General features: G+C 37.7%; 1 protein-coding gene across 3 annotated transcripts in view; it reads right to left on the minus strand.

The window, feature by feature from the left end:
• Nucleotides 1-23,417, minus strand: part of AGO3 (argonaute RISC catalytic component 3) — a 134,344-nt gene that overhangs the window by 105,618 nt on the left and 5,309 nt on the right. For 2 of the 3 annotated variants that reach the window (XM_073902917.1, XM_025856675.2), the window contains one exon: nucleotides 882-1,053. In XM_073902917.1, coding sequence (XP_073759018.1) covers nucleotides 882-1,053 — 172 coding nt within the window. Of the gene's footprint in view, nucleotides 1-881; nucleotides 1,054-23,417 lie in introns of those variants that run through there. The other variant, XM_025856676.2, reaches the window with a different exon arrangement.

Here is a 23,417-nt window from a genome sequence, read left to right on the forward strand (position 1 = left end):
TAACATTAATATGATTACATGTTATCGCAAGGTGTCTTAGTGCCCCTCACTTCATGTTTCTTATGTTTCTAATCTAAATTAAGGTTTTCTTAACAGCAAGAACCACCTATATCTTAAATGAAGACTCTTAAATAATAATACTTACTGAATAAGAAAAGGCTGAGGTATTTGATAGTACAAACCAAATGCTAAGTTGAATATCACTGTTTTCTAAATGTTTTGTCCGTAAGTCTTTGTTTTTTAAAACCTCCTTCATGGTGTACACTGTATCATAAATTCCTTTTATATTCCAGTACCCAAACCACAACCATACGTGTATATAATACACGTATATACACATATACATACATTATTTGGGGAAGGTGAGAGAGCAGCTTACTGAAAGCAGATTGATAAGTCTTTATATATCATATATACTTGTTCCTATGTAGGAGAAAGTTAGAGGAGTTGAGAATCAGAACAGAAAGCATAAAACATGACAACCACTGACTCTACCCACTACTGCTACCATCCTATCATTTTAAAGGGATAAGTAAGGTGGCGGGTGGAGATGGGAGGAAAAAAGAAAGCACAGATATATTACCTGACAGCAATGGAAACGATGCTTAGTGTGCTTTCAAGAGCACATAAGGACTTGAACCTTCTCTATTATCACAGAGAACACATGTGAGGCTCGTGGTATAATGAGAAAATTTCAAGGCTGTAGATTTTTCCCAACATCACACCACTGAAGTACAATCACTTGCAAAACAAATTACCACCTGTTCTTGGTCAAACTGTTAGACATTATCATTGTTATTAAATATGAAAAATAAACATAACTACTAAAGCAAAGACAAATACTGACAGCAAAATAATCTCCAGGACTTCATGATTCTTACCTGTTCACTCTCCTAGGACACTTGTCTGGTTTAATATCTACCTCATAGAGGTAGACATCAATCTTTGGGATTTCAACTTGAAAACAGTTAGCCAGCAATTTAATGGGTTTGCCCATGGTGCCATAGCCAGGTCTTCTGGGCACCATGAGTAGGGGCTGGGCCCCAACGGGTCCTGCCAGGGAGAGGGGAAAAAAAAAAAGAGTGACACTGTTATAAGCTGCATTTGATAATCTTGTCAATCAGAATATATTAGAATTTTAAGTACAGCTGATAATGGTTGAAGCTTAGTGCTGAAAGATGGCATTTCTAACACTTCAACTTTTTTCTCCCCAAATTACTCTCCTCAGTTAAATAGATTTACAAACAAAAAACGGTATCTCTGGAAAGTTGTTTCAGAAGGGGTAGGAAGAAGGGAGAGCAATCACATAAACCCAGGTGAGCATGAACAAGCACAAACCAGACCCAAAGAGTGTGAGACCAACAATGTAAATTTATTTTTTTTAAAGATTTATTCTAAAGATTTTTTATTTATTTGACAGAGAGAGACACATTTGACACTGTCAAATAAATATATAAAATCTTTAAAAAAAAACAAGTGAACAAAATACAATATGATATAAGGATCAATACAACAAGAAAAAAAAAAAAAAAAAAGGGGCGCCTGGGCGGCTCAGTTGGTTATCGACTGCCTTCGGCTCAGGTCATGATCCTGGAGTCCCGGGATCGAGTCCCACATCAGGCTCCCTGCTCAGCAAAGGAGCCTGCTTCTCCCTCTGACCCTCCCCCCTCTCATGCACTCTCTCTCTCATTCTCTCTCAAATAAATAAATAAATCTTAAAAAAAAAAAAGAAAAATCAACAAAGTGCAAATTGGGTATTTTGAAAATTATTTGAAAAGATAAAACTGATAAACTCCAGGCAACACTGATTTTTATTTTTTTTAAAGATTTTATTTATTTATTTGACAGAGAGAGACACAGCGAGAGAGGGAACACAAGCAGGGGGAGTGGGAGAGGGAGAAGCAGGCTTCCCGCTGAGCAGGAAGCCCAATGCGGGGCTCGATCTCAGGACCCAGGACCCTCATGACCTGAGCCAAAGGCAGACGCTTAACGACTGAGCCCCCCAGGTGCCCCAACACTGATTTTTAAAAGAGAAGGATGGGTGCCTGGGTGGCTCAGGCAGTTAAACCTAGGACTCTTGATTTTGGCTCTGGTCATGATGTCAGGGTCGTGGGATCCAGCCATGTAGGACTCCACACTCAGTAGGGAGTCTGCTTTAGATTTTCTTCCTCTCCCTCCGCCTCACCCCTCTCGTCCCTCTCATGTGAGTGCATTCCCTCCCTCTCTCAAATAAATAAATCTTTAAAAAAAAATAAGAGGAAAAATAATATAAGTGAAAAAACTGCTATCACTACGACACTGAAGGCATAACATTATGTCAATAAATTTGGTGAAACAGACAAATTACCAGAGAAATACAGGTTACTGACACACGAAAGTATGTAAAATTTGGAAAGTCCTCTGTTGGTAGAAATATAAGATGGAAAACAATATTGTGGTTCCTCAAAACATTAAAAATAGAATTACTATATGATCCAACAATTCTACTGCAGTGTACACACCCAAAAGAATTTGAAGCAGAGTGTAGAAATGATAACCATATACCATTGCTCATAGCACCATCATTCACAACAGCCAAAAGATGGAAGCAACCTAGTGTCCACTGATGGATGAATGGATAAACAAAATGTGGTATATACATATAATGGAACATTAGCCTTAAAAAGGAAGGAAATTCTGACATTTCTTCAAGAGATGAACCTTGCAGATGTTATGTTACATCACAAAAGGACACTGTATGATTCCACTTATTAATACCTATAGTAGTCAAAATCAGAGACAAAAAATACAAGGGTGGTTGCCAGGGGCTGGGGAAAAGGGAGAATGGGAAATTGCTGCTTAGTGGGTAGAGTTGCAATTTTGCAAGATGAAAAGAGTTCTGGAGATTAGTTGCACACAGTGTGAATGTACTTAAATATCACTGAATTGTACACTAAAAAACTGCTGAGATGGTAAATTTAATGCTATGTATACTTTGTGACATTTAAAAAAAGTGACATCCAGCATTAAATTTTTTTTTTTTTAAGATTTTATTTATTTATTTGACAGAGAGAGACACAGCGAGAGAGGGAACACAAGCAGGGGGAGTGGGAGAGGGAGATTTCAGGCTTCCCACTGAGCGGGGAGCCCAACGTGGGGCTCGATCCCAGGACCCTGGGATCATGACCTGAGCCGAAGGCAAGACACTTAACGACTGAGTCACCCAGGCGCCCCAGCATTAAGTTTTTTTTTTTGGGGGGTACCAAATTACTTTATTTGAAGAATGGTACAAATGAAAGAAGTTAAGTAGATGTTTTGGTACAACTTATAGAAAAGGTAAACGTAACCCCAACATGCATGCACTGCCTTGGTGACCAAGGAAGTCATCCCTGTGGCTCTGGGAAGACAGCCTAAGGCTTAGCTCTGTTTCCCAAGGTGTGCTTATCAAAGAGATACTCTGCCATGCCAGATTCGGGAGCCCTCATCTTGCGCAGGTTGGTTATGTGGTCACCCAATTCTTTGCTGGATTTCACCTGCTCATTCAGGTAATGAGTCTCAATGAAGTCACACAAATGGGGGTCATTTTTATCAGTGGCCAGTTTGTGCAGTTCCAGTAGTGACTGATTCATGCTCTTTTCCAAGTGTAATGCACACTCCATTGCATTCAGCCCGTTTTCCCAATCATCACGGTCTGGTTTCTTGATGTCCTGAAGGAAGATTCCGCCACCTCATGGGTTCTGCAGCTTCATCAGTTTCTCAGCATGTTCATGAGATTGGTGAAGAAAATATCTGGCAAAGTTCTTCAAAGCCACATCATCGTGGTCAAAGTAGTAAGACATGGACAGGTAGACATAGGAGGCGTAGAGCTCGTGGTTGATGGCGGCCTCTGAGTCCTGGTGGTATTTCTGGCACACCTGCGAGGGGGACGCAGTCGTCATGGCGGCGGCTGAGAAGAGGTGGCGGCGGGGTCCTTGGGACGGTCCAAGGGCGCTATGAGGAGATGGTGGAGGGCTGGCTCTGAGAGGCTGGCCAGGGTGGGGGACGAGTGTCGGGTTCCGTCCAAGCACTGTTGAAGCAGGAAACTGAGGCGACTCTCGGTGGAGACTGTTCCCAGCATTAAGATTTTAAAGCTCAAAATGTTGTAGCTTTGTTAAATGAAGTTCAAACAATAAATTTAGTTAATAACTATTATCTGAATGAACTTACATTTAAAAATATCTGAAAAGTCCTGTAACTATAGCTGCTGAAAAAACGAAACCCGCAATTAAAAATATTTCCAGGGGGCACCTGGCTGGCTCAGTCAGTAGAGTATATGCTCGGGTTGTGAGTTTGAGCCCCACGTTTGGTATAGAGATTATTTAAAAATAAAATTAAAAAAAAATTTTCCATGCATACACTAAAGATTCCAGATCCAGATGGTCCCACTATAAAATTATAGCAAACATTAAAGGAAAAAAATACTGGGCGCCTGGGTGGCTCAGTCAGTTAAACGTCTGCCTTTGGCTTAGGTTATGATCCCAGGGTCCTGGGATGGAGTCCCACATCGGGCTCCCTGCTCAGCGGGGAGTATGTTTCTCCCTCTTCCCCTCCCCACCGTTTGTGCTCTCTCTCTGCTCTGTCTCACTCTCTCAAATAAACAAAATCTTTAAAAATTATAATAAAAAATAAAGGAAAAAATACTGATCTTATACAATCTTCCAGAGTAGGAAAAAAGTAAATATACCCCAATTCAACATATGATGCCAGAAAAACTCTGAAACTAAAACCTGACAAAAACATTATGAAAAAGGAAAATAAATAAAATCATAAGACAATACCATTCATGAATATACCTGCAAAAGTCCTAAACAAAATGTTAACAAAGGAAATCTAGCAATATATCAAAAGGATAATAACATTTTTTTAAAGATTTTATTTGTTTATTTGAGAGAGAGAGAGAGACAGCGAGAAAGGGAACACAAGTAGGGGGATTGGGAGAGGGAGAAGCAGGCCTTCCGCTGAGCAGGGAGCCCAATGCAGGGCTCGATCCCAGGACTCTGGGATCATGACCTGAGCTGAAGGCAGACGCTTAACCACTGAGCCCCCTGGGCGCCCCAGGATAATGCGTCTTGACCAAGATGAATTTATTATCAGGAATTAAAAGATGGGTTAACAACTCTTTTTCACTATGGATAAAAGTACATTAAAGTGTTACCTATACTTTTTTTTTTTTTTAGTTTTGTTTTCATATATTTGTAAAATCTCTTTTGAGGACATTACCTTTCCTGTTAACCTAGATAATACTGATAATATCCTAGGTAACATGGAGTAATTCTAGACTAGGTCATAGTTGTGGCTCTGCCATTTATCTAACTACTTGACCTCTGTCAAGTATTAGTAGCCCTGAAATTCCTATTTTCTGATCTATAACATGGGAATAATACCTGCTCTGCCCCTTTCTTGTGAATCTTATCAGGATCAAATTAGAAAATGTACAATAGTGGGGCACCTTGCTGGCTCAGTTGGTTGGGCATCTGCCTTTGGCTCAGGTCATGATCCCAGGGTCCTGGGGTGGAGCGCTGCATCAGGCTCCCTGCTCAGCAGAGTGTCTGTTTTGCCCCTTCCCCTGCTCATGCTTGTGTGCTCTCTCTCTGAAATAAATAAAATCTTTAAAAAAATTTTTTTAAAAAGAAAGAAAATGCACAATAGCTAAAATGTATCAAGCTCTTACCATATCTCAGGCAATGCGCTATATGCTTTATATGCATTATCTCATTTAATCTTCATACAAACCCTACAGTGATTTATAGATGAGGAAAACTGAAGTGATTTGCTAAAACATCATAGCAGGCAAGTAGCAGAACTGGGACTGGAACCACCCTGTTGAGCTATTTTGTTCCATTGATCTGTCTATCCTTTCTCCAGTAACACACTGTCCCGATTACTATAATTTTATAGTAAGTACAGTTTTGAAGTCAGGTAGTGTCAGTCTTCTGACATTATTCTCCTTCAATACTATGTAGCTATTCTGGTTATTTTACCTTTCCATAGAGACTTTAGAGTCTTTTGATACCTACAAAATAACTTATTGAGATTTTGATTGGGATTATGCTAAATATACAAACCAAGTTCGGAAAAACTGACATCTTTACAATATTGAATCTTCCTATCCATGTACATGGAATATCATCTCCCTACACATTTAGGTATTCTTTGATTTCTTTCATCAGAATTTTGTAGTTTTCCTAATACCTTGCACGTATTTTGTTAGATTTATACGTAAGTATGTTGGGCAGGGGTGTTAATATAAATAGTATTGTGCTTTTAATTTCAAATTCTAATTGTTCATTGCTTTACTATACGGTTACAATTAATCAAGACAGTGTGGTATTATTCAAAAACCACATAAAAAGATAAGCAGAACAGAAAGCCGCAAAATTGATCCACACAAATACAATCAACTGATCTTTGACAAAGGAACAAAGGCAATTCAATGGAAAAAGGATAGCCTTTTTCAACAAATGGTGCTGAATAAGGGGATATACACATGCAAAACAAAAACAAGGGGAAAAAAAGCATCTAGACACAGCCCTAACATCTTTTTCAAAAGTTAACTCAATGGGGCACCTGGGTGGCTCAGTTGGTTAAGCATCTGACTCCTGACTTCTGCTCAGGTCATGATCTCAGGGTCATGGGATCGAGCCCCTCGTCAGACTGTGCTGAACAAGAAGCCTGCTTAGGATTCTCTCCCCCCACCCCACCCCTGCTCTCTTGCACGTGCTCTCTAAAACACCAACCAAATAAAAAACCTCATAATGGCTCATAGACCTAAATGTAAAATGCAAAACTATAAAACTCCTAGAAGAGAACACATTTGAAACCCTAGGTGACCTTGTGTTTGGTGATAACACCAAAAGCACAATCCATGAAATAAAAAACTGGTAAGCTTTCATTAAAATTAAACTTCTAATCTGCGAAAGAGAATAAAACACAAGCCACAGAGTGAGAGAAAATATCTGCAAAATACTTAACTGATAAAGAAGTGGTATCCAAAATACACAAAGATCTTTTAAAACTCATCAATAAAAGCAATTAAAAATAGAAGATCTGAACAGATACTTCACCAAGATATACAGACAGCAAATAAGCATATAAAAAGATGCTCAACATCATGTCATTAGGGAATTGCAAATTTTAAAAAGTGAGATACCGAATGGCCAAAATCCAAAACACTAACACCAAATGCTGATAAGAATGTGAAGAACTCTCATTCGCTGCTGGTGGGATTGCAAAGTGGTACAGCCACTTGGGAAGACAGTTTAGCAGTTTCTTATAAAACTAAACATACTCTTATCATACTATTCAGAAATCATGCTCCTTGATATTTACCCAATTAGTTGAAAACTTATATCCAACAAAAACCTGCACATGAGTGTTTAGTCATAATTGCCAAAACTTGGCCTTCAGTAGGTAATGGATAACTGTGGTACATCTAGACAGCAGGATATTATTCATCTCTAAAAAGAAATGTATTGGGCGCCTGGGTGGCTCAGTTGGTTAGGCGACTGCCTTCGGCTCAGGTCATGATCCTGGAGTCCAGGGATCGAGTCCGGCATCGGGCTTCCTGCTCAGCAGGGAGTCTGCTTCTCCCTCTGACCCTCTTCCTTCTTCCCTCTCGTGCTTTCTATCTCTCATTCTCTCTCTCTCTCAAATAAATAAATAAAATCTTTAAAAAAAAATAAAAAGAAATGTATTATTGAGCATGAAAATACATGGAGAAACCTTAAATCCATACTACTAAGTGAAAGAAACCAATCTAAAAAGGCTATGTACTGTCTGATCCAATTATATGACATTTTGGAAAAGGTAAAATTATGAAAACAGTAAAATCAGTGGTTTCCAGGGCTTCATGGGGTAGAAGGAAGATTCCAAGTTTTTATGGGGTAGAAGCAAGGAACAGGTGGAGCACAGGGGATTTTAATTCTACTCTGTATGATACTGTAATGATGGATACATGTCACCACACATTTGTCAAAACCCACAGAATGCATAACACAAAGAGTGAACCCTAATGCAGACCACAGACTTTAGATAAGAATAATGTATCAATATTGGATCCCTAATTGTAATAAATGTAACAAACTAAAGCAATAATAGGGGGAATTGGTTGGAAGGGGAGTAAGGGGGTATATGGGAATGCCTGTTACTTTCCAATTTTTCTATAAACTCAAACTACTAAAAAAATCTATTAATTTTTAAAAATGCATGTGCACTTTGACCTAGTAATTCCATTTCTAAGTATTTATCTACACATATACTTCCACATGCAAAAAACATTTATACAAGGATATCTTTGTCTGCAGCATTGCTTGGAATAACCGAAAACAATGAAATGTAAGCCCAATGAGGGTGGGAGTTTTGTCTATTTCCTTCACTGATCTATAATGGCCAGAACCATTCCTGGCATACAGTAAAAAAATAAAATGTGTTAAATAAATGAGATGAATAAATCAGAGCCCAATTAATGTTACAACTATACAATGGAATATGTAACTACTAACATTAAAAAGAATAGAAAAGAAAAAGAATTGAGAAGCTCCTTAGTATCAATAGATAGTAATATGAAAAAATATGAAAAAAACAATGCAGGATAGGGTATATAACACATGTTCATTTGCATGAAGAAACAGAATATACATTCTTATTATACATATATAACATACACTCATATTATACAGTGTACACACTATTGTCCCTCAAAGTAGTGGGAGCAATGATTGCCTTCAGAGAGGGAACTAGATGGCTGGGGGCCTAAGAAAGAAGATTGATTTTTTTCTCCCTGTATAGTCTATTCTGATACCTAACACTTGTTTTTGTAACACAAATCAGCATATATGCAATTGTAAGTAGGGAAATTATGTCACTTTAGCACAGACGTTACTTTGGTTCATATGTGATTTTCTTCAGCCTGTTAATGCTTTTGCATTACCAAGTAATAGCAGTTAAATACAAAGTACGCTAACAATGAATACAACAAACAACAGAGGAATACAGTATTGTCCGTGATACTCATTACATGTAAGGTCTTCCCTCTGGTTCAGTTTGGCCACATGCTCAGACTTGGAATAGCTTTTGCATGATTTCCTCTGAAATTTGTGCTATTTGCCTTTATCTCAGTAATTTGGCACTCTCAAACCTTCCTCACATCCCATTTCATCGAGCTACCATCTTTTTCAACATCTTAAAGTCCTATGCTTATAGTACTCATTCATTAGAACTTTTTTTGCTTCTAGTAGTGTATTTTTAAAGAGATATTCACACCATACAATTCACCCAAAGTATAAAATTAAATGGCTTTTAGCATATTCACAGAATTGTGCAACCATCATAATCAATTTTAGAACATCTTCCTCACCCCAAAAAGAAACCCTGCACCCCTTTACCATCACCTCCCCATTCCCCCCAACCAAAGGTAATCATTAATCTACTTTGTCTCTATAGATCTGCCTATTCTGAACATTTCACATAAATGGAATCATATAATATGTGCTCCTTTATAACTAACTCCTTTCATTTAGGATGTTTTCAAGGTTCATCCACCTTGTGGCATATATCAAACTTCATTCCTTTTTATTCACCAATAATTTTCCATTGTTTGGATATACCACATTTATTTATCCATTCACCATTTGATGGACATTTTGATTGTTTCCACTTTTTGGCTATTATAATAAATAATGCTGCTATGAACACTCATATCATGTCCTTATATGGACATAAGTTTTCTCTTCTCCTGAGTAGATTCCTAGGGATGGAATTGCCTTTTCAGGAACTGCCGGAATGTTTTCCAATCATTATGAATTTAATATGTTTAACTGTTAATGGTATTTTTATTAGAATTTTCACTGTTTCTATTATATTCTAGTTACGAAGTTGCACAGATTTTTTTTTTCTTAAGATTTCATTTTTAAGTAATCTCTACACCCAATGTGGGGCTCAAACTTACAACACTGAGATCAAGAGTCACATGCTGTATCTACCAAATGAGCCAGCCAGGAGCCCCAAAGTTGCATAGGTTTTGACTGCTTAGGTTCGAGTCTATTCCCACCCCTGTCCCCATTAAGGCTTAATATGATTGCATATATCATCACCTTATAGCAGAAACGCCTGTGTATCCCTTTACGAATTTTGAATCATATGCTATTATTACCTATTTTTTTTAAATCAAGATAAAGTTTACCTTGCTAATGAAGGTAAACTTAATGGAGGTATCCACTCAGTGGGACATAAGAGTTTTGTTTAGTCTGTTCCACCATCCCTTTCCAAATTATATTCTGGGAAAGAGATTATAATCAGTAGTTGAATATCTCATGTGACAATAAAAGACAGCTGTAAATCTCTACCACTCTTTCCATCAAGAAGTGGTGGCTTTCCTTTCCCCTTGAGTCTGGGTTGTCCCTGGACTTCCAGAATGCAGTAGTTACACTGTGTAACTTCTGAGACTTAAAAACATCTGCAGCTTCTGCCTTTGTCTTTTGGAATGTGACTTCTTGGAACCCAGCCTTCATGCTGTAAGGAAGCCCAATCTACCACATGGAAAGACCAAACTATGGAAGAGCCCAGACTCCCCAGATTCTTCCCCCTTCTCTCCTACTTCCAGCTGATGGTATCAGTTGATCTTCTAGCCACAAAACAGAAATAGCCAGAGAAATAATAAACCTCTACTCTTTGTTTTAACTTCACTAATACAGTAACGGATAACTAAAACATTCATCATTGTAGGAAAATATGGAGAAAATATCTCATTATAAGAAAAACAATGGCATAATACACTAATGTATTTAAGTTTATATAGTTTCTTTGCTCACTACCAAACCTTTCCAACTCCAAGTCTCCCTTCTTCAGGTTTCAAATTCATCTTTTGTTATTCTAATGCATGTCTTTAAATAGTGTTAAACAAAAAGGCATGGAGGATAGGGATAGATTTTCTAAGCCTTTACACATTTAAGAATGTCTCGTGAGAGGTGGGAGGGATGGGGTGGCTGGGTGATAGACACTGGGGAGGGTATATGCTATGGTGAGCGCTGTGAATTGTATAAGACTGATGAATCACAGACCTGTACTTCTGAAACAAATAACACATTATATGTTAAAAAAGAAAAGAAAAAGAAAATAGGAAGGGAAAAATGAAGGGAGGGAAATCAGAGGGGGAGAAGAACCATGAGAAACTATGGACTCTGAGAAACAAACTGAGGGTTCTAGAGGGGAGGGGGGTGGGAGGATGGGTTGGCCTGGTGATGGGTATTAAAGAGGGCATATATTGAATGGAGCACTGGGTGTTAAACACAAACAATGAATCATGGAACACTACATCAAAAACTAATGATGTAATGTATGGTGATTAATATAAAAAAAACTAATGATGTAATGTATAATGATTAGCATAACATTAAAAAAAATGTTACTTTCAAATACAAACTCCCTGAAATGAACCCATACATTCAACAATTTGATCTTCAAATTTCCATAGACATTGTCTTCTAGCATTTGGTATTGTGATTGCTTTTCCTGTATGCATTCTTTATAACTGAAACTTGAGAATCCATAAATATGTCCTTGTGTGGTTCTCTGTTAGGTTGAAACATAATACTTTTTTTTTTTTTAAGATTTTATTTGACAGAGAGAGAGAGAGTGCGTGCAAGCGAGTGCACAAGCAAGGAGAGGGGCAGGCAGAAGGAGAAGCAGGCTCTCCATGGAGCAGAGAGCCTGATGTCTGGGGGGGAGGCCTGGATTCCAGAATCTGGGGATCATGACCTGAGCTGAAGACAGATGGCTTAACCAAATGAGCCACCCAGGTGCCTGAAACATATGTTTAATTTTCAGTTGAGATCAATATTTCAGGAAGGTTCCTTCTGTTATTTATTTTTTATCTTTCTCAAACACCTCTAAAATTTGCCCTCAGTAGCCTGCATGTATGGCTTCTATATCCAACCCAGTTGTTACTATAGCCCCGTAAATATAGTTGTTTAGGGGTGCCTGGGTGGCTCAGTCGGTTAAGCATCTGACTTTGGCTCAGGTGACGATCTCAGAGTCCTGGGATGGAGCCTTGTGTCGGGCTCCCTGCTGAGTAGGGAGTCTGCTTCTCCCTCTCCCTCTGTCCCTTCCCCCTGCTTGTGTTCTGTCTCTCTCTCATAAATAAAATCTTTAAAAAATATATAGTTGTTGGGATGCCTGGGTGGCTCAGTCGGTTAAGCACCTGCCTTCAGCTCAGGTCATGATCCCAGGATCCTGGGATTGAGTCCCTTGCTCAGCGGGAGCCTGCTTCTTCCTCTGCCTGCTGCTTCCCCTGCTTATGCATTCTCTCATGCACTCTCTCTGACAAAATCTTAAACACAACAACAATAAAAACATATATATGTAGTTGTTCGTAAATATTTGTTTTCTAGTTTGTAACTGACAGCTTCCATATCTGAAGTCTGTGATTTTGTTTTCATTGTCTGTTGTCTTTCTTGCTCATGGTATTTTGTTAGCATGTATATCTGGTCATTGTACTTGAAAAGTAATTTGTAGAAATAATTTGAGAACTAAGATAAAGATATATTCCTCAAGAAAAGATCTGCATTTGTTTCTGTCAGGTGCCTGGGAATACTACCAGTTCAGTGCAACTTAAAACAAATTCAAGATTATAGTAAAGGCTTCCAGTGAGGGTCATCCATTTCAAGACTATTTTCACCCTCAGTGTAACATTTAAGGGTCCCAGTTTATGGCAGCGAAGGTCTCCTGTATAATTTCCATCATGTGCAGACTCTGGACTTTAATTTCTGTTCACTTCACATCTTCAGGCGTCAAAATTTAAAGTTTCCAAAATCAGCAAATGTCCTCAGGAAAAAAGCGGCTTTTATGGTCATTACTTCTCTGGGTTTCTATTTCTCTTCCATTTTAACCTGGTAATTACAGGCATACTCCACAGAACTGAATTTTTTCCTATAAAATACCTCTTGGTTTTTAAAATCTAAACTTCTTAGAATATGTTTAAACATCTTTCCGTATAATTTTTTCAAATTATTCTTATATAGCAAATATTTACACTATGTCCCCCAAACTCGATACAATCTTTTTTTTTAAGACAATGTATAAAGAAAAGTTTAAGTCCAATGCATCTGACAGAATATCAGACATCACACATACAAGTTTTTCTGGTTTTGTTTTCATTTTAATTAAAGCTAATTAGGGGCGCCTGGGTGGCTCAGTTGGTTAAGCGACTGCCTTTGGCTCAGGTCATGATCCTGGAGTCCCAGGATCAAGTCCCGCATTGGGCTCCCTGCTCAGCAGGGAGCCTGCTTCTCCCTCTAACCCTCCCCCCTCTCATGTACTCTCTATTTCTCGCTTTCTCAAATAAATAAATAAATCTTTAAAAAAAAAAAGCTAATTAACATATAGTGTATTATTAGGTTCAGGGTGCACATATAAGTTTTTTATTTTTTTATTATTTATTATTTGAGAGGGAGAAGCAGGGGAGAGGGAGAAGCAGACTCCCTGCTGAGCAAGGAGCCTGACGTGGGGCTCGGTCCCAGGACCCTAAGATCATGAACTGAACCGAAGGCAGACGCTTAACCGACTGAACCACCCAGGCACCCCGCAGGGTCACATGTAAGTTTTTTAAAGCCTGCTGAGTATCAACAGAGGGAATGTGCTGCTGGTGCTTAAAAAAAGTCATGAAGCCTCATGGTAACCAACAAAGAAAAACCCTACGGTAGATATATAAAAGATAAAGAAAAAAAAATCTAAGCACCCATTAAAGACAATCATCAAAGCACAAAGGAAGAGAGCAGAGAAGAAAGGAATGGGGGAACTACAAAACAGCATGAAAATAATTAGCAAAATAGCAATTAAGTATCTATCAATAATTTCTTTAAATGTAAATGGACTAAGACAAAGTGGAGTGGCTGAATGAATTAAAAAAACAAGACCTATTTGCTGCCTACAAGAGACGCACTTCAGATGTAAGAACACAAAAAGACTGAAAACGAAGGGCTGAAAAAATAAATTCTACACAAATGAAAATCAAAAAATCATCTCCAAAACTTATGTCAAGGAGCTTACCACCTGTTTTCTTTGAGGAGTTTTATGGTTTCAAGTCTTACGTTCAAGTCTTTAATCCATTTTGAGTTAATTTTTGTGTATGATGTAAGGTAGGGAAGAAGTTTCATTCTTTTGCATACGGCTATCTAGTTTTCCCAATACCATTTATTGAAGAGACAGACTGTCCTTTCCCCATTGTACATTCTTGGCTTCTTTGTCAAAAATCAATTGACCATTTAACATGTGGGTTTATCCCTGAGTTCTCTATTCTGTTCCATTGACCTATATTTCTATTTTTATGCCAATACCATACTGTTTTGATTACTGCAGCTTTGTAATATAGCTTGAAATCAGGGAACATGATGTGTCCATTTTGTTGTTCTTTCTCAAGATTGCTTGGGCTATTTGTGGTCTTTTGTGGTTTGATACAAATTTTAGAATTTGTTCTATTTCTGTGGAAAATGCCATTAGAATTTTGATAGGGATTATACTGAACCTGCAGATTGCTTTAGGCAGTATGGACATTTTTCCAATATTAATTTTTCCAATCCATGAGCACTTTCCATTTATTTGAGTTGTCTTCAGTTTCTTTTATCAATGTCTTACAGTTTTCACTACACATGTTTTTCACCTCCTTGGCTAAATTTAATCCTAGGTATTTTGTTCTTTTTGATTCAACTGAAGATGAGACTATTTTCTTAATTTCTCTTTCTGATAGATTAGTGTACAAAAATATAACAAATTTTTTGTATATTGATTTTATATCCTGCAACTTTATTGAATTCATTTATGAGATCTGACAGTGTTTTGGTGGAGTCTTTCAGGTTTTCTATATATGTCATTTGCCCATAGTGACAACTTTACTTCTCCCTTTCAGATTGGGATGTCTTTTATTTCTTCTTCTTGCCTAATTGTTCTGTCTAGTACTTCTAGTACCATGTTGAATGAAAGTGGCAAGGGTCAGCGTCCTTGTCTTGTTCCTGACCTTAGAGGAAAACTTTTCACTGCTGAATATGATATTGGCTGTGGCCTTATCATGTATGGCCTTTATTATGTTGAGGTATGTTCAGCTGTCTTATTTTAAAAATGACATAAAACTATATATTCTAGGGGTGCCTGGGTAGCTTAGTCGGTTAGGCGTCTACTTTCAGCTCAGGTCATGATCCCAGGGTTCTGGGATCGAGCCCCACATCGGGCTCCTTGCTCAGTGGGGAGCCTGCTTCTCCTTCTCCCTCTGCCTGCCGCTCCTACTGCTTGTGCGCTCACACACTCCCTCTCTCTCTGTGAAATAAATAAAATCTTAAAACAAAAATCTATGCATTCTAGATGTGCTTGGCTTTAAGTTAATAAAAAAAAAACAGTTCTTTAACAAATACTAACAAGCATCTACAACAGGTCACACAATACACTAAGTGCACTTCCCTGAATTAAGCACCTAGTATATGAAGGGAGGTAGAGAGGGAAACAGTATACAGAACTTTTTTCCCCTTCATATCAATTTCAGAAGTAGACTTACCAAATCAAAGGGTAGGAACAAAAATGTGTTTCTGACTCTTGATATTTACTGCCAAACTAGCAAGTGAACACATTATTATCACTAGATCTCTCTCTCTTACCCTCTCTAGCATTAGGCATTACAATTTTAAAATACGTTTATGTGTTAAAAAATAACTTTCTGCTATTTTATTTACAAGTGATTACTATCAAGATTGGCTTAAAAATAGTATTTTACTCTTCCTATACACCCCATTCTCTTATGAAACTCACTGCCCCCATAGATATTTTTTAAAAAAACCAAAAACACAGGGACACCTGGCTGCCTCAGTCAGAGGAGCATACAGCTCTTGATCGCAGGGTCATAAGTTTGAGCCCCGTGTTGGGTGTAGAGATCACTTAAATAAATAAAACTTAGAAGAAAATAAAAAACATAAAAGGTCATTTATCTACTTTAAATATTTACTGAACAATTATTATGTTCAAGTTTTTACAGATACATAGATTAATTAGTAAGTCACAGTTATTTGCTTTAAGTAGTTCCTAATATATTGGGAGGGATATTCCATCTTAATACTTAAGGCAAGTTAACATTAACAATAGCTACATTTACTGTTAAATATTTTTTTAAAGATTTATTTATTTTAGAGAGAGAGAGCACATGTGCATGAGCGGGAGGTAGAGAGAGAAGAGGGAGAGGGAAAGAATCTCAAGCAGACTCCCTGCTGAGCAAGAGCCCCAGGTGGGGCTCAATCCCCATGACCCTGAGATCACAACCTGAGCAGAAATCAAGAGTCTGGCACTTAACTGACTGAGCCACCCAGGCACCCCTACTTTTATTATTAAATACTAGAAATATATTATGTGATTTCTTGCAACATAACTTTTGAGGCAGATACTATATTATAATGAGAAAACTGAGGCATAGGGAGATTAAAAACCATTATCACAGTTAAAAAGTGGCAAAGCCAGGATTTGCAAATAGTCGATCTGATTCAGAGCCTACCATTACACAACACCATTATACTACTACGCTACTACAAACTAACATCTGCTGAAAGTCTATCATTTATTAAGTCATTCATTCATTGACTCATTAATTTGTTCAACAAATCATTGCCTCCAACTGTCAAGCTGGAGGTTCAGGTGAAGAATAATTTTATTTTTTTTTAAAGATTTTATTTATTTATTTGAGAGAGAGAGAGAGAGAATGAGAGATAGAAAGCACAAGAGGGAAGAGGGCCAGAGGGAGAAGCAGACTCCCTGCTGAGCAGGAAGCCTGATGTGGGACTCGATCCCGGGACTCCAGGATCATGACCTGAGCCGAAGGCAGTCGCTTAACCAACTGAGCCACCCAGGCGCCCATGAACAGTAATTTTAATAATATTAATAAAGAGCTGCTCTTCATGAAGCTTTATGGAAGGGTTGGATAGGCAGATTAGATTGTACTTCTTTTTTGCTAGTCAGGTAGGACTAAGTGCTATAAAGAAAAATAAAATACATTAAGGGGACGGGGCGCCTAGGTGGCTCGGTCACTTAAGCATCTGACTCTTGATTTTGGCTCAGGTAATCTCAGGGTTGTGGGACAGAGCCCTGCATCAAGCTCTGCGCTGGACATGGAACCTACTTAAAATCCTCTCTTCCCCTCTCCCTCTGCCCCTCACAGCCCCCCCCCCATAAATAAAATAAAATATGTTAAGGGGATAGAAAGTGGGGGTTGGAACAGAATAGGTAATTATTTGATGGGTTTGTCAAAGAAGGCCTCTTTAGAAGGGTGACAAGTTGGCAGAAAACGGAGGAAGTGAGAAAAAGAGTCATGTGGACATCTGGAAGAACATTCCAGCAGACTCTGCACTGAGTGTGTAGCCCAACACAGTCAAGTATATACACCGAAGAATAAAGGAAAAAGCAGAAGCTTGCTTGTTGAACAGCAAAGAAATCACTATGCCTGAAGCACAGTGAGCAAGAGAATAAGAGATGAGGTCAGAGAGAGAATGGGAAATCAGATCATACAGGATTTGAAAACCATGAGGTCGTCTTTGGATTGTATTCTGAGACATAAGAAATCAACAAAGGGTCAAGAAGCATTATGATCTGACTTGAATTTATTTTTAAAACAATCACTCTGGCTGCTGCATGAAGAAACTATACGTAAAGGTACAAGCAAAGAGACCAGTTAGTAGGCTACTTAATTGTCCAAGCAAAGGATAATGTTGGCTAGGGGTGAGGTGGTAGCAGTTGGGGAATAATGCTAATGTGGAAAATATTTACAAGGTAGACCTGAGGGAACTGCTAATGCATTAGGCGTGCGGTTTGAGAGAAAAGAGCTCTCAAGGGTTGTTTTGGTTTGGTTTTGTTTTTTGGTCTAAGCAACTAAAAGAATGGAAGTGTCATTTACTGAGTTAAGAAGACTCAGTGACTGGAGCAAGTTTGGAGAGGAAATCAAGAGAATTTTTAGGACATGCTAAGTTTGATGTGTTTATACAACGAGGTGTCTAGCAAGCAGTTGGCTGGTATAAAGTTCAAGGGAGAGGTCCAGGCTAGAGAAATAAATGTGACTGTCCTTGGCATAGTAATGGTGTTTGAAACCACTGGACTAGAGATTACCCAAACTGTGGTAAGATACAGAAGAACACTAAGCCCTGGAATATTCCCAATGTTTAGAGACTGGGGAAATGAAGAGGGCATAGCAAAGGAGGCAGAAAAGTGATATCCAGTAAGGTTGAGGAGAACCTGGAGAGAGTGGTACCCAGGAAGAAACGGAAAAAAGTTTCAGGGCACCTGGGTGGTGCAGTCAGTTAAGTATGCAAATCTTGGTTTCAGCTCAGGTTGTGATCTCAGGGTCATGAGACTGAGTCCTGTGTCGGGCTACACACTCAGTGCAGAGTCTGCTTGAGATTTTCTCTCCCTCTCCCCCTGCTTGTGCTTTCTCTCTCTAAAAATTAAATAAATAAATCTAAAAAAAAGTGTTTCAAGAAGTAAGCAATTTAATCAAATGAAGTCAAATAAAATGAAGATTTGGGAATTGACTACTGGGTTTAGCAAACTCTGTGTTGACCTTGATAAGAGCAATTCCAGCAAAGCGATGGGAACCAAAAATTGACTGGAGTAAGTTCAAAAAGAATGCCCGCGGGAAGCCTGTTTCTCCTTCTCCCACTCCCCCTGCTTGTGTTCCCTCTCTCGTTGTGTCTCTGTCAAATAAATAAATAAAATCTTAAAAAAAAAAAAAAAAAGAATGCCCTGAACATGATCAAGACTTTAGGTCCTAGCAATTAACAGTAAATTGAAAGGAACATGTTAAATTACACAATGAAGATGAAACCAGCAAAATCCAGACTGTGATAAGTTTAAAAGGACAAACAATCCATAAACTACATGGGGGGGGTGGGGGAGGGAAGGATAGAAAACTTATAGATTAAAAGACACTTAAAAGACATATCAATCACGAATGGATAAAAAAGAGGTGGTATGTGTACACACACACGCCATTGCAATGGAATATTACTAAGACATAAAAAAGAATGAAATCTTGCCATTTGCAACAACATGGATGGATCTAGAGAGTATAATGCTAAGTGAAACAGGTCAGAGAAAGACAAATGCCATATTTCACACATACATGGAATTTAAGAAACAAAACAAAACAAAAGAAAAAAAGAGAAAAAAAACAGACTCCTAAATATAGGAAACAAACTGGTGGTTAAGAGAGGGGAGGAGGGTGGGGGATGGGTGAAATAGGTGAAGGGGGTTAGGAGTACACTTATCATGATGAGCATTGAGTAATGTATAGATTGTTGAATCACTATATTGCACACATGAAACTAATATAACACTGTACATTAATTATACTGGAATTTAAAAAAGACAATCACAATCTGTGAAACTTACTTGGATCCGAACTCAAAAATGAAAAAAATAAATAAAAGGCAAACTTTTTAAAAAAAAGTATAGCTGAGCTTTTCCGTCTGAGCTGCCGACATGCTATCCAGACTAAGGAAGACCCAGAAACTTCAGGGCCAAGTGAGCCACGGCCATGGCCGCATCGGCAAGCACCAGAAGCACCCAGGAGGCTGGGGTAATGCTGGTGGCATGCATCACCACAGGATCAACTTCGACAAATTATCACCCAGGTTACTTTGGAAAAGTTGGTATGAGACATTACCACTTAAAGAGGAACCAGAGCTTCTGCCCAACTGTCAACCTTGATAAACTGTGGACCTTGGTCAGTGAGTAGACACGGGTAAATGCCGCCAAAAACAAGACTGGAGCTGCTCCTATCATTGATGTGGTGCGATCAGGCTACTACAAAGTTTTGGGAAAGTGAAAACTCCCAAAACAGCCTGTCATCGTGAAGGCCAAATTCTTCAGCAGAAGAGCAGAGGAGAAGATTAAGGGTGTCGGGGTGCGCCTGCGTTCCAGTAGCTTGAAGACACGTTTGGGGGAGGTTCATTAAATGCTAACAAGTGAAAAAAAAAAAGTATAGCTGAGACAAGTAGGAATTTGAACACTGACTAGATATTTGATACAGATTATTATTATTTTGCTGGGATAATGGTACTATGGTTTATTTTAAAAGCCTGTATCTTCTGTAAATACTTAGTAGATATTTATGAATGTAATAGTATTATGGGTAGAATATGCTTCAAAAAAATACAAGGGATGGGAAATTAGAAGGGACACCATTGGATGTGGATTGATGATTGCTGGGTTTGGGTGATGGGTACATGGTAGTTTATTACATAATTCTACCTATTTGTATACATCCTCAATTCTCTATAAAATAAGTCTCCAAAAATAGGAAGAAAAGAAGTGCCATTTCCTTTGCATACTTAAACTCTTTTTACCATCCCATTGTACAGACAAGGAAATTAATGTTAAGGAAGATTAAATGTACAGCCGAAAGTCACAGTTAACTTTTTTAATAGACTTTTAAAAAAATATATTTGTATATATTTGAGAGAGAGAGAGAGAGCATGCACATGTGTGTACACAAGCAGGGGGAGGAGCAGAGGGGGAGGGAGAGAACAGAATCTCTGAGGCCACCTCTGCGCTGAGCACAGAGCCTGATGTGGGGCTCCATCTCACGACCTGAGCCAAAATCAAGAGTACAATGCCCAACCAACTGTGCCACCCAGGCACCCCTAGACTTCATTTTTTACAGCAATTTTAGGTTCACAGCAAAATCAAGCAGATGGTAGATTGCCCATATGCCTCCTGCCCACACATACCCATAAGCCTCCCAATCAACATCCCCACATCAGAGTGGTATATTTGTTACAATCACTGAATCTACAATGACACATCATTATCAAGTCAGTTAATTTGAGAGCCAGGATTTGTCTCTACAACCCATGCTTTATATACTATATCACACTGCCAATTTTTCCATTATTTTGCCGGGTGCTATTTATACAAACTGGCAAAAAACCAAAACTGTTTCATGAATAAGAATGTAACAAACTCTACAGTTATTATAAAATCATCAAGTATCCAAAAAATATTTTAATGTAAATTAATGAAGCAATATATTTGCTTACAACAAATTATACTTCCAGTGAAACACATTTCAGTTTTTTAACAAATACATATATTGCCCACTAGATTTGGAGATATAATTACACAGAAATACAAAGCACTATCTGGAACTTCTCTCCACTTCAAATGTTTCTTTTAGTAGTTATAGGAAGTACTGGCCAATATCAACTAACCACATTAAACCTCAAAAATAAAACAATACATGTTCAAAGGATATTTGTGTGTATGTTGTTCACTGACCTAACAGTCTAACATGTACTAGTTTTGAGTCCAAAGCTAAATAACAGCCTACAGCAAATGCGAATGATGAAAAACAGTGAATAAATCAACCACAGCTTATACTAGAGCCTATTATGAAAATAATGGATTTTCACTGGGAACTTCTGCTTCAATGTTCATGGAATAATACATCTTGTTTCAATAATTCTACTTCCAAGAATTTATCCTAAAGCAATCACTGGACCACTATACAAACATATATATTAGGATACTTACCAAAGTCTTATTTATAATGAAAAACAAAAAAGAAAGAAACCTAACCCACCATCAATGAGACTGATTAAATATGTACTGAGTATAGACTATCACATTGCTGTAAAAATATAAGTATTATTATGGAAAAAAATGTCCAGGACACATTACGGAGTAGAAAAAACAGGTTAAAAACAATTAATATGGTGGATGGAGAGATGGATGGATGTCTGGGAAGATATACAAGAAAAAAATAAGCAATGGTTTTTTTCTCCCCCCAAAATTTTATTTTATTATGTTATGTTAATCACCATACATTACATCATTAGTTTTTGATGCAGTGTTCCATGATTCATTGTTTGCATATAACACCCAGTGCTCCCAGTGCAATGGTTTTATCCAAGGGATGAGATATTACTCTTTTTTTTTTTTTTTTTGAAGATTTATCCATTTATTCGAGAGAGAGTGAGAGCGCACAAGGGGAAGGGCAGAGAGGGAGAAAGTCACAAGCAGGCTCCACCGAGTGAGGAGCCCATCGCAGGGTTCAATCTCATAACCTTGAGATCATGACCTGAGCCGAAACCAAGAGTCAGAGGCTCAACCCACTGCGCCTCCCAGGTGCCCCTTCACTTCCTATTTTAGACTTTCCTGTATTATTTGCTTCTTTAAAATAATAAATAAATATTTTTATACCCAGGAAAAATTTAGATTTGTTTTAGAAAAATGTATTGTGTTGGCTTCAAATTTCGACATAATAAAATGCCTGTTTACTACATAAACCCACAAAAGGCTAAGCAGTAAACATTAGCATGAGATTTTGGTAACCCCCCACCTACTAATTCTACCTATTCATTCAATGAACCTGTACAAACAGTGCACTTATTACCATATTACATTTATTATTTCACTATAGCTAAATAATCACTTGTAGAAATTCAGCCTGCTGAGGGTAAAATTGCTCAGATGGCAGTACTGAAGAACTGTTAAAAAGGCATTTTGCCCCTTGAAAACAAGAGAGCACATTACCCAAGTATGTCCTGCACTATGGAAATGCCTTGAGATTTATTTCATAATTAAAGGTTGGGTAGCTTCTGAAAAACTGTGATCAGCCAAGCAAAAAATTTAGAAAATTTTTGAGTAATTTTAGAGGAATGCCACTTTTACGTTAAATATACGGACAGAAATCAAGTCTTAATTTAGAAACCAGAAGTTTCTTTTAAGGAAAAAAAAGAAAAATTCATTGCTAAGGTATAAGCCCATTTTGCAATCTATTCTTTAACCTTTTTTAAAAAATCAGATACATGTGGGGTTGTTTGTTTTTCTTCTTTCTTTCCTTTTTTTTGTCATTTTTTTTCCGCCCCTTGTGATGTTTGGTATAGTTAAATTTAAGATGTAGTTTTAAATAAAGTTTGGACTTACCTGTAAAAAAAAAATTTCAGATACACTAATGAACTTCTTTTGTTAGATGATTTAGAAATCAGTTAAAATATCAAGTATTGGTAACGACTCAAAAATAGTATTATATAAGCCTACAATTGAGAACATTTTCTTGAAAAATTTCTTCCACAAATGAAAAACATAAAAATATCCCATGTTTATATTGTAGATACCTTCTGACTTCTCAAGAACCTGACAACTTAGAAACAATGTAGGAAAAAACTAGCTGATTCAAAACAAAGAATTCTTCCAAATTATTTCATTATTATTTCAGAATAATGTAAATAATTTTTTATTGTAATCAAATGACAATAAGCTCAAATTAAGAGAAAACATCAGTTGTGTGACATGGTTTTGCTAAATCTCAACAGACTTTTTTTTAAAGCAATGGATAGCCAAAGAAAGTTATTAATATTAACACAGATAATGGCAGAAAACTA

Source organism: Callorhinus ursinus, unplaced genomic scaffold (genome assembly GCF_003265705.2).
Source record: "Callorhinus ursinus isolate GAN/ISIS: 27379988/994484 unplaced genomic scaffold, GSC_fseal_2.0 scaffold18, whole genome shotgun sequence".
Lineage (NCBI taxonomy): Eukaryota > Metazoa > Chordata > Mammalia > Carnivora > Otariidae > Callorhinus > Callorhinus ursinus.